The 12208-nt window shown below is 58.5% G+C and overlaps 1 protein-coding gene across 13 annotated transcripts in view; it reads right to left on the bottom strand.

Moving 5' to 3' along the window:
- NCOR2 (nuclear receptor corepressor 2) overlaps nt 1–12208 on the bottom strand; it is a 258591-nt gene that overhangs the window by 11054 nt on the left and 235329 nt on the right. For all 13 annotated transcript variants that reach the window (XM_075515988.1, XM_075515987.1, XM_075515985.1 and 10 more), the window contains 11 exons: nt 10250–10402; nt 9844–9930; nt 9095–9372; nt 7955–8318; nt 5572–5799; nt 5213–5458; nt 4413–4562; nt 3831–3965; nt 3557–3719; nt 2545–2978; nt 45–188 (listed from right to left, as the gene is read on the bottom strand). In XM_075515988.1, coding sequence (XP_075372103.1) covers nt 45–188; nt 2545–2978; nt 3557–3719; nt 3831–3965; nt 4413–4562; nt 5213–5458; nt 5572–5799; nt 7955–8318; nt 9095–9372; nt 9844–9930; nt 10250–10402 — 2382 coding nt within the window. The remainder of the gene's footprint in view (nt 1–44; nt 189–2544; nt 2979–3556; nt 3720–3830; nt 3966–4412; nt 4563–5212; nt 5459–5571; nt 5800–7954; nt 8319–9094; nt 9373–9843; nt 9931–10249; nt 10403–12208) is intronic.

The raw sequence follows: 12208 nt of genomic DNA on the forward strand, positions 1-12208 counted from the left end.
GGGGCTCTCCTGCGCTGGCTGGCACTGCCAGTCCCTGCCCTCACCTTGCTGTTTCTGCCTCAGGTCATGCTCCCCGTGCCCCTTCTCGGCATCCTGCAGCAGCTTGGCCCCTTTCTCGTGGGACAGGCTGGGCGAGCTCACGGGACTCACTGCTTCCATCCGCTCGGGGCTGTAGCCTCCGTGAAAGCCTGGGGAAACGGGAGAAGGGAGTTAAAACCAGGAGCTCGCTTGGTTTTTCTCTAGCGCTGTGGCAACCATCGCTTGCGGGCAGAGTCACACGTTCAGCAAAGGGGGGAAAAAGAGATGAGGGCAGACCTGGCAGATCGTATTGCAGGGACCCCCGGAGCCACCTCTGATGTCCAGTTGTGGTGATGGCTGCAGTAAAGAGGTGATGTCTCATTCCTGCAGAGCTGGACACCCAGCAGCTCGCGGTGACGGCACGGGAGTCAGGAACCAAATTCAACCCCCGCGGGTTCACAACTTGTTCCCCCCCTCTCCCCCACCTACTGAAACAGAAAAATAAAAACCCCACTATGGCAGGAGGGAAAGCAACGCTCTGCAGGAGCGGAGGTGGCTGCATGGGAGGTCTCAAGTGCTTTACGAAGGAAAGCCCCAAGCCCAGCATGGCCAAAAGCAGGGACTTGAAAACTGGGTGTGAGGCCCTGCAGACTCCAGATCCTGCTCCAGAGACAGCAGGCGTGCACACTGCAGGGGCAAAAAGGCTTCTTGGCCCTTCCCTGCCTTTTAAGACCTTTGCATGGACTCAAGCTGCATCAAAGCAAGCAGAGCTGGAATGAGGGACCACCATTATCCTTGAACAGAGAGGGGAAACTGAGGCATGGATGGATCATGCTTCCACAGACCAGGGGCAGAGGACAGAGGAGTCCTGGAGCAGGCACACGCTGCCTCTTGCCAGCTAAGCACGTTTGGTAACGCTCACGACTTTTGCCTCCACAGATCTTTACCCTCCTAACACTCAATTCCTAGAAACTGCGCGCTGCAGGCAAATCTGGCAGGCGACCCACAGCGCTGCTGGAGGGTCCCCGGTGCCCAGGCACGATACACTGACCTTGCACGTTCCTGGGGCACGGGCAGGGGAGGACCCCCATGGAGAACCTCCCTGCGCCAGCGACGGGGATGCAGCATCCCCCATCACCCCATGCATGCCAGGACCGAAGGGACCACGCTTCAGATCCACCCAAGATGAAGTGTCCTGCTCTGGAAAGATCCCTAACCAACGGTTAAGTCCTGGGGAACACCAGCTCCTTTCTGTGAGCTCATGGCCATAGAAAAGCTGCCCCTCTCCTCCACAGCACGACAGCACGCAGCTGGAGGAAACACTGGTGCCAGTGAAAAAGGCGTAGAAAAAGCTCAGCCAGGCAGCGCACCGCGGCCAGAGGCACATCTTTGGCCCTGGAGCACACTGCTAGAAGTTGCTAGGACCAGACATGACCAAGCGGTGGGATGGGTGGGTCAGGATGCACCGGCGAGAGCAGCTCTCCTCCCCTGGCCACGCTGCCGTGTCCTTTCCACCCTTGGGTTACAGGAAGGGGAGCTGGGTAGCAACCCCCAGTGCTGATGGCCAAGGCAGATGCTTCAACTTGAAGAAGGGGTCCCATCAAATCCCCGTGGGCTGCCTGCTGCTTCTGTATGCTGGTGGGAACCTGGATGAATGCCCTGGGTGAAGATTGGTCCCATCAAGAACGACCTAGACCTTGAATGCAGCCCCCTCCCTGAACTTCCTTCTGGAGAAACTCATCCCAGAGCTTTTGTGTCCTACACAAGATTGCTGTTAGGTGGTTCCTGTGGTCTGCTCTGGAAAGGGCTGCCGAGCATGGCTGGGCTGAGCGATCCCTGGACAGCCCTGCCCGTGTTGTCCTCTGCATCATCCAGCACCAGGACCCTGAGCGAGGTCACCCCAAGCGAGGGGACCCCATCTGAGCTGCATCACGCAGCAGCCCGCAAAGCCCTCTGCGATCCCGCACGCTCAGCGGCACAACCGTGAGCGGGGAAGCGCGTGTCTGATGGCCGGCAGCCCTGTCCCGCTCACACTCCCGGTTCTACGCTTCGTCCGTTCGATTTCGTACCCACAACTGTTCCTTACAGACTGCCTGGGAATTTCTGATGATGGGGAAATCAGAATTAGCAAATCGCTATTGTCTGTAAAAAGCAATACCAGGAACTGAACAACGTTTGCAAAACAGGACTTGGCAACGGGAAAAAATAAAAGAGGGTGGGAGAAGGGAAGATCCCTAAAACACACACGAATAAAAAAGTCTGGAGTAACACAACAACCAGGAAGCAGAGGGACAAGCACCCTGGGGAAGCTGACGAAGCCAATAGCCAAAACGTGTAACTAAAAACAAGAAATAATGAAATAAAATGGGTTTCAGGCCACAGCTCTCTCGCCTCTCCCCTCCGATTTCTTACCATCACTAGTGGAGTCGTTACTTAGCGAGCCTCTTTCTCGCTGCCCCTTATCGCAAGACATTTGGCGCACGATAATTACATCTATGAAGTTGGCCGCTGTCGTGGTGGTCTTACCGAGTGCTCGGAGCTCCTGTTCCTGCATCGAAAAGGGTTTACTTTGACTCTTTTCTCTACTGTGCTGCTCAGGGCCCGAGGCTGTGTGCTGCTGGTCCAGAGGGTGATGGTGCTGCTGGCTTTTCCCCTGTCCTCTGCTATAGTGATGAGAAGAACCAGGTCCGGAGGCAGGTAAAGGTCTCGACTCCATGGCTTTAATGGGTGAAGGCGACTGTTCGAGGTTGGCCCCACTGGGCAGCTTTGAGGTGAAGACGTTGTTGTCAGTCTGGGGTCGTTCTGCCTTGGCTTCTCGCGCCCTTGAGGCCTCCTTCTGCAGGACGGCTGGGTCCATCAGGGCCGCGTAGCCGTCCGCCGTGCTGATGGAGGAGCGCAGGGTGGAGGCCGAGGGGAAGGTGGCGGAGCGGATCGGCGACGTGGTAGTGGTGGAGGAGGATCTGGGAGGCAAACGAAGACAAGGCGAAGATGAGCGAAGCACGTGGAGAAAGGGGAGTGCTGTTACCAGAGCCCTGGTGTTCAGCCCTGCCTGGCCGAGGTCTCCTGAGCGCAGGGTGGCCCACGCTGGAGCAGGTGAGGGGGGCTCAGATGGAGCCTCCACCACAGTAACTGGCCATGGGGTATTGGCTGTGGCCTGGATGCATCGACTGGGGAGAACAAAACCCATGGGACGGGTCCCAGAGACCTTCATAACTCCACCACCAGGCAACCTTCAGCAAGAGGAGCGATACCCTCTTGCCTATGTGATTTGAGCACAGACAGCCCTGGGAGGCTCCTGCTTTCTCTCCTGGCAGCAGTAAAAACCACAAGGAAGAACAAAGGAACCGGGCACGAAAATCTGCCTCTCCCCACCACAACTTCCCTGTAAGCCCCAATCCTGCTCCTGCTGAGACTGAAGGCCAAAACAACCCTCGCTCCATCTCAGAGGTGCCCCATGCGACGCTCATTAATTAACCACCACGGCTGCCCCGGTGCAGGGGTCCAGGCAAGCGGCAGGAACCACGGCGGGGAGACATACCGCAGGACGGAAGGGGTGGGGGTCTCCGAGGAGATGATCTTCATGCTTGTGTTGTGGAGCACGCTGGGGCGCTGCTGGATGGTCTCGTGGGTGCGGGGTGAGACGGGAGAGTGCTGGTGGCTGTGAGAGTGCGAGGACGAACGGCTGCTGGACTGCTCTGTACCTGGGGAAAGACACAAGGAAGGGCTTCTTCAGTTCTTCGTTTTATAGTCCCAATCCTGTCTCCACCCAGCATGGGCCCCAAGATGTGGTGCCGGGCTCCTCCCCAGCCTACCTGGTCTCCAGATGGGTGCATGCTCCACAGTGGTGGATGCTAGGATGGATTTTTCACGCTCCCTCTCCCGCTCCCGCTCTCGCTCCCGCTCGGACACCGACGATCCCGACTGTTTGGTCATGTGCGTGGGACCTCCTGAAACCCAACCGAAAGGCAGTGAAAGGGCTGCAGACAGAGCGATTCCCCCCGGGGGACACCGCCTGCTCTCCACATTGCCGTTGTCTGCAGAGCAGATAAGGAACGGCTCCATCCAAGGTCACCTGGAGCAGGACAGATGGGGGCAACCAGTGTGACAAAACCCGGGCAAATCACGCAGTAACTGTCCTGGCACCGTCTCCAGGGTACGACCTTCCACAAAGCTGTTTGCCAGCCGCCACTTTGGGGAAGAAGGGGGAAAAGCAAGGAAGCCCCCAACAAGCAGGATCAGAGGAGCTGGTTTGAGGGAGCCAGCGGGCTGGTCCCCGAGTGAGAATGAATTTGGGCTCCCCCATCTGCCCGGGCACGCTGAGCTCACAGCCCTGCATTGGTTAAGGGCGTCCTGCCCAATTACTTTCCCATGGGAAAAGCAACCTGCAGCGTTACCTGGGGAGAGTGGGGAGCTGCTGTGCCGGCTGCCAAAGGTCTGGGGGGGGCCGGGGATGTAGGTGATGCGGTCCATGGTGGTGGCGGAGGTGCCGGGGGTGGGGGGCACGAGGACAGGCAGGTGCGGCACTTGGGACAGGTCGATGATGCCTGGAGAGAGAAGCGAGAGGTCTGTCAGGACGACACCGAGCTGCTGCAGCTTGGCCGTGCCGGAGCGGGGAGCAATGCTGGGGAGGGTCGACCCGTCCCGCTGCTCTGGTGCGGCGCAGGAGGTGCCAGCGAGCGCACGGTCCCCGGGGAGGGGACCCTTCTGTGGGCAAATGCAGCACGTCCTGCTGCCGGGAATAACGGGGAAGAAAAAAGCCGAGATCTATCGCCGCTGAGCGGCGGAGACCAACGGAGACCAACCAGCCGGAGACCAACGCTGCTCTGCCTGCAGAGGGGCAGGAGCACCGCACCCCGCACGCTCCCCAGCACGCTTCGCTTTTTGCAGAAAGCCAGATGTCCTTCTGCGAGTGCATTTTAATCTCCGAAGGCCAGCAGGGCCAGGCTGGGAAGTGCTCCCATGACCCCAAACCGGAGCTGCACGTAAGGAGCCTCAAGTAACTAAAGATGGCAAAAACATCAAATTCTCCCCAGCTGTCCTACATGCTGACCAGCCAAGTTCCTACACTGCTGGGTGACAGCGGGGTGCTGGCACAGCCCTTGGCCCCAGTGCTGAAGCTGGCGGTGCTGGCCTGACCCAGCCTCCTCCTCCCAAAATGCCCCCAGACCCCTGGACGGTGCCGTGCTGGGAGGACCTGCTGCATAGTTGAGGGCGAGGGAGGGCTCCCGGGGCGACAAGCCACGCAGCATGTCCGCCCGCTGCGCCATGGCCGTGGCAGCGGCGTTGTGGTGCATCTGCTGGGACGTGATGTAGTCGTTGATGATGGTCTGTCGGTTCTCCATGGCGGCCGTGTCCGGGTAGCCCCGGATGAGGTACGGGGGGTAGAGGTGGGGGTACGTGGGGCTCGGAGCCAGATGCCTCGGCAGGTAGTAAGCAGCAGCTGGGAGAGAAAAGGATGCAGACATGAAGGGGCTTTCTCCAGACACCTCGGGCTTTCGGAGCATAACAAGGGAAAAACCAATCCCAAACAGACCGTGCCCCTGCCGAAGGTACCTGCTTCCAGCTGGATTCCCCTCGGGATGGCGGCGGGGTCGAAAGCCAACGGGATGTGTCCTCGGTACAGGTCGACCCCGCTGACGCCGCGGAGCAGGTGCTCGTACGGGGAGATGGGGTGGTGGTGGTCGGCCACGGGGGCGTGCGGAGACTTGGAGTTGGTGAGCTCTCTCGACGTGGGGGGGATCTTTCTGTCCTGGGACACCGGCTTCCCGGCAGTGATGCTCCCTGCAGCGAGCAGAAGGAAATGAGTCAGAGACTGAGCGCCGCGGCCAAGCCGTGTCCCCGAGGGGTGCCTGCGGCCAAGTGTGTTCCCCAGAGACGCCCGCAGCTCGCCCTGAACTCGAGGGACCTTTCCCTCCTCCTTGCACCGCCATGCTACGTTACACCACCGAGGCCAAGCTGGGCCAAGCCCCGGCTGCAGCCGGGAGGAGAAGCCTGTCCCAAACCATCCCTCCACCCCAGCGCATCCACGCCGGGCGGTCTGTGAGTTCATCCCGGCCCGCGTAAGCAGCCGGCGGTGGAGCCTTGCTGCCGTGCTCCCTGGCAAGAGGAGGTCACCACTGCCAGGCAGAGCCGGGGACCCCGAAAATCCCGGCAATGGTGACGAGACACAGTTCAGAGCGTTTGAGCACCCGCTGCCCTCTGGAGCTGTAAGCTCCTTCCCAGTACACGGAGGCGAGGTTGGACCACGTCAGGGACTTCTCTTGGCTCTCCCAACCCGAGCTGCGTGTTGGTGGCACTCCTCGCCCCACCTGGGACGAGCATCACCAGCTCCTGCGTCCGTGACAGCAGGCTAGGGACAGTGGCTGCCACAGAGCCACCCCAAGCAGTGTGACCAAGCCCCCTGCACCAGACTGCACGCCAAACGCTGCCCGGCCCTGGCTCGAGGAGCAAGGAGCAGCCCCCTCAGGCGCACGCAGACGGATCCAGCCCCGTCGTTGCTGACTTCAAAACGACGGGGGCTGCAACGTGGGCCATGCGAACCGCCACTCATGCTCCTTTCATGAAGTTTGGCATCCCGGCGCGGCTGCTAATAAACCAAACCTACTGCTGGGGCAGAAGGAAAGCTCAGGCGACTCAGGAAAGCTGCCTTCCAACTCTGACCCGTGCCTTGGGGACTCCTCCTGCAGATCCTCCGCACCCCAAAACCCCGTGAGCTCCAGACATGCAGAAATCCACTTTCCCACTGGCGTTTTGCAGGAACATTGATTTTTCTCTTGGGATCCCTCCCCACTGCCCAGGCGCTGCCTGCCCTGCGTTGTGCTCACTGTACGTGCCAATCTCAACGCCTGAAGGCTTCCCCCAAAATGATTGACCTGACCAGGAAGACAGCAGAGGCTGCAGCAACGGGACATGCCGACCACGGAGAGCTGGAGCTGGCCCAGCCTGCAGCGAGCGACGGGGGAGGCTTTTTGGAGGAGCCCTGCACTGCACAGCCCCATCTCCCGCTCCTCGCCAGGGAGGCACGTCCTGGCCTTGGTTTTTGGCAGACTGCAACGCGTTGTGCTGCACGCCCCCACATCACGAGACTCTGGCGTTAGGACAAGGATTTGCAGGCGGGAGATGCAAACGGCCCCAGAGCAGTTACCCGCAGCTTGGTGGGACAAGGTGTCTTAGGGACTGGCTTCAGCACCGATCCTGCCCACAAATGTGCCATGAAGCAAGAGGGTTTTTTGTGTCCTGGATCTGAGCGTGTCTCACCAGATCACTGAGCCCAGCCCAGACACGCGCCTGCTCCCCGGGAGCCCCAGGTCTGGCTCTGGGGGCAGGCGACGGCTGATGGCAGGGGGCACGGGCAGACCCTGCCTGGTGCAGGCAGACGGGATGGGGAGAGGGCAGATCCCAAAGGCCAGCCGCACTGCCCGGATCCATCGGCTCAGAAGGGATTAGATGTTCCTGGACGCGAGGCACGCGGGTGGCCAGGCGATGGATGAGGTAGGCAAACACACACCACATCGGTGAAAAGCCTGAAGATCCCCCCACCCGGTGCACCGAGCACTGCTTTCCTGCCCATCTGTAGAAGCAGGGGTGCCTGGGCCAATGCTGGGACAGGGAAGACGCTTTCGAAACACCATCAGCTTCACCAGCCACAGCCCAATCTCCCTTCGGTCACCCCGGCGCAGACATGGGGTGCCCTCGCTGCAACCATGCAAGCACCCCCGGGGAGGGAGCTGAGCCTCAGCCGTCCCCGACAGCCGCCCCAGTGCCGTGAGTCAGCTGCGGCCGCGGGCAAGAGCGGGCGTGGGGTGCTGGGGAGAACGGGTTTGACGGGTACCTGCCGGAATGGCTTGGGCAGGTGGGGTCAGCAGCCACCTCCCGCGCACCTTGCCCGCTCAGCTCGCTAGGAATCTTAGCATCAAATCATAGGTTCGCCAAGTACCTTCGTGCTGCCGTGGCGTGGACTCCCGCGTGGAGACCGGAGACCCTCTGTGCAAGTGGCTGCCGAACGCCGTGCTGTGCCCTGCCTGGTGGTCCTCGTAGGCGAGGGCACTTTGGTGGGGCTTGCCCGGCTCGGGTACAATCACAGGAGCCCCTCTGGCGATGGAGCCACCCGAGTTTGTCACCGGGCTTGGCCTGTTTTTCAGGCTCTCTTCATAAGCTCTCTCCAGATTCCTCGGGTCTTGGATAACGTCCAGCGAGTGCAGAGAGTGAAAAGTCCTGCCGGGACTGCCGATGATGGACCGCACGTCATGTTTTTTGGTACTTGAGGAGGAAGAGCCGCTGTCGTACTTCAGTGGGGTACCCTGGGGACAGAAGGCAGAGGGGACGTCAAAGGGGCGTAGAGCAGAAGGGGATGCAGCGACCGCATCCCACCAAATTTCAATGGGACCCGTGCTTCCTTGCTCAGTGGGTCAGTACACCAGTTGACTTGGTCAAACAGCAACAGCCACGGGCAAAGCAGAGATAACAGCTCCGCACGGCGCAGGGCAGGGTGGAGTGCCCATCTTGCATGTCTTGTTGTGCTCCAACAAGATGATGATGAGTCACCGCCGAAGGCTGGCTGTGCCCATCACGCCTCTCTCCTACACACACTGTGAAATGAGGTAGGACTATGAGGTGCCATGGGAACCCTCCAAATATTTGGAGCCCAACAGGAGACAGCATGCCACATTTCACCCTAACTGCTGGCCTTGCTGGGTTGATGCTTGCCCATAAAGGGAGGAGACCAAGATTATGCGCACCCAGAGTCACAACTGCCGAGGGCAGTGTGTGTGCGTGGATGGAGCATTGCTTTCTTAACAGGTCGGGGGGTGCTGAGCTTCTTTCCCCCGGTTTTGCGTTTATCTGCTGGGAAGGATCAGAGAATCACAGAATGGTTTGGGTTGGACGGGACCTTTAAAGATCAAACGACGGGGAAGGGCAACCTGCACCCAAGCAGAGCCTCAATTCTGACCAGTGATGCGCTTGCAACTCAAAGCCTTCTCTGCTCTCCTTTTAGCTTGGGAATGGTCCCCAGGGTCTGTGCAAGGACAGCAGCCTGAGTAGGACTGATCTCACCCGCTCTTCGCCCCATACTCACCTGCGTGATGGAGCCTTCCTTCAGAGGTCTTGTCAGAGAGATGTCTGGTGTCCGCCTCAGCTCCTCTCGGGGAATCTCATGGATTGATCTTCCTGCTTCTTTCACCGTGGCCACCAGGCCTTCATGGGCCGGTTTCATTTTCAGAGGAGTAAGGCCCTCGTGAGACCTGACCTTGTAGGCATCAGATAAATCCCTCGGTGGAGTGTTTTCCCTCTTGAGCTGTTTGGCTTCTCTTCTGAGGTAGTCCTCATGGGCCTCCACGTAGGACCGAGGTATTCCTGCAACCCCCAAGCAGACGACGGATGCAGAGGGTGATTCCCCAGCCAGACACTGGACTCCCAGTCCCCATGCGATGCTCAGTTCAAGGGGGTCTCTAGTTAATGCATGTAACTTGGGGACTAGTACCCAACTGAGCACACAGAGCAGCTACATCACTAATGCAGCTGGACCACCTCACATCTACCACCACTTTCTGGACCCATTTCACACTAGTTTCAACCTGCCGTCATGTGAGACACTGAGAATTTTACCCCTGACTTTGGCTGAGAGCTTCGGTTGGTAGAAGCTGAGCAAGACTGAAAATCTCTCTGAGCACATAGCCGAGCCTGCAGAGATCTGCAGCTGGACCTTGATGTGTCCATCCTTGTCTCCTCCTGCCCTAGCCTGACAACAAGAACAAGGGGCCATGCATGTGAGATACTTCCCCACATTACCTCTGGCCGTGGCCATCTTCTGCTTGCAGGCTTTACCTTGTGTAATTGAGCCCCGCATGTGATGCTGCTCCTTTAGGTTATGGGGACTGTGTCGGTCTGGAGGGATCGCTCGACCCATGAGACCTAGAACAGATCCAAGGGGGAAAGAATACACGACAGTGTTGCCAGGGACTCTTGGGACAACAAGGAAAAACATCAACAATTTCTAAATGACTTGATTTCTCTTTTTTTAAAACGTGCTTCCTTTTTTTGTAGTCCTGAAACTGGTCTACCAGGACAGAAACCAAAGGCAAATGGGCCGGTCTGCGTCCCTTGTCTTCCCATGCTGGCCAGATGCTGTCCTGTTGGGATGTGCTGGTGCATCATGTAGACAAGAGACGAGAGGGGGTCTCTGCGGGTCACTGCTAACACAGCACGGGTGAAAGGTTTTACCCAGACCCACCTTCAATGCTGGCAGATAAGGTATCACGGGCTGACAAGCCCCGGCTGATCCTCCCCTCCATCATATCGTAGGTCCGCTTGGTTCCCGTGGTCTCATGTGAAGATCCTGAGCTCCTGCTGTCTTCTTTGGGACACTGAGAAGCAGCAACTCCACCTGGGGAAGGGAACACAGAGAAGCACCATCAGGAGCACAGAAAGTCAGCACCGGCCAAGGGAGGGTGTTTACTGCTGTTTGCGTGCGTTGCTGAAAGGTCAGATCCCATCCCAGCATCAGCCGGCGCTCAGCAGTGCCAGAAACGTCGCACGAGGTTGGCTTCCAAGAAATTCAGCTGGTGTTTTCTCCCCTCCCTGCCTGCCTCAGACTCCAGATCTGTGCCTCCCGCCCGGGTAGGAGCACCCGCCCTGTCGTGTCCCGCTCCCCCGGTGGAGGCCAGACGCAGGCAGCGGGACAGCCCGGAGCCAGCGCGGCGCTGGTGTGAGCGGCTGCGGTTCCACTGAACTTGGCCCTGTGGGTCTGGGGATTTTTTTTCCCCCCTGTTTGTTTTGATTTTTGCTAGACACCTACTGTTTGGGATCTTGGCCAGCCTTAATATTTGCCGAGACACTCCCTCGGTGAGAAAATCAGGGAGAAGGGGGGAGAGGCAAAGCTGAGAGCAATTTCTTTGAAACAGCGGTGCGCGCGCACAAGAACTGGGGGAGACGGTGAAAAGTCCCGTGCAGGACCGATGGAGCAAACACCAGCGTGACAGGAGACCACCGACCACCTCCTCATCCAAGCCTGGAGCAGATTCTTCTGCAAACCAACACGGGACAACTGTCCTGGGCTACAGCCCCCCCGCCGCTGCCAGCACAGCCCTGCCCGTGCCAGGCAGCATCACGCCCGCCCTGGGCGATGGGCACCCATCATGTGCGGCGAGCTGTGGGTTTAGCAGGCGGCTTCTGATCCAGCCGAATGCCTCGTGTTTATGTAACGAGCTCCAGGCGGGGACGTTGGCTTGCAGAGATAAACGCCTCTGCCCATCGTCCCTGGCCTGGCCGCCCCTGCCAAGGATGCCCCGATCCTCCTCTTTGTGGGCAGAGAAGGTGGTTAGACAATTAGAGAAAACGGAGGAGAAGTTAAAAACATTCATTCCATCGCGGACAATCGGGAACAAAAGTCCTCCTCGGCAAACCCAGTAATTAATAAAATAGGATTATTACAACTTCACACCCACTGTTGGTTTCCGCAATCAGCACCCACTCGATCCAGAAAGGGTTTGGGGCTGCATGCGGGGAAATAAGAGGGGGATCTGTCCCCGAGCCTTCACTTCAGATTCATTTGACAGGAGAAATCCGGGGGTGATGTTCAGAATCAGCCAAGCACCTTGCGGCAGATGCGGGGCGATGTGCCTGCACCCTGTCATCAAGGCACATCTGTTGCTAACAGCCCTTCTGCAGAAGGGGACGCAGTCCCGGGCACCCTTTGTACCTCTGGGAAGCAGGGGGAGGGCGTGAGGGAGAAGAGAGACTAAACAGAAAGAAAATCACTCCAAAACCACATCCCTTGCCTTGCAGAAGCCATCAGCAATCATATGCAGAATGAGAATAACCAATCTAGCACAATTCAGCTCGCACATGCTACAGGATCTCATCTCATTACAGCTCTTTTATTTTAAGCACCCTCATGACACTAAAGAATTTGCAATTTTTTTTCTGCTTGCCAAAATTCATAATCACCAACAATTTCAGTTTTCTTATTTAATTTTTTTTTTAACTCTTCCACTCCAGGCTGCGAAGCCTTGCTGGGCTGTACGGGGGGAAGGAGGCCGGCAGCAGGGCTGGCTAGGCTGCAGAAGCAGGCGAGATTACTCGGGATGTGATAAACGCTATCAAGCATGTAAAAGGCTGCCGTGGAGAGGAAGGAATTAATTCCTCAGGTCAGACGCGAGGCGACGGGCTCAGCCTGCAGCCGCGGAGACTC

The sequence above is a fragment of the Mycteria americana genome, chromosome 13 (genome assembly GCF_035582795.1).
Source record: "Mycteria americana isolate JAX WOST 10 ecotype Jacksonville Zoo and Gardens chromosome 13, USCA_MyAme_1.0, whole genome shotgun sequence".
Lineage (NCBI taxonomy): Eukaryota > Metazoa > Chordata > Aves > Ciconiiformes > Ciconiidae > Mycteria > Mycteria americana.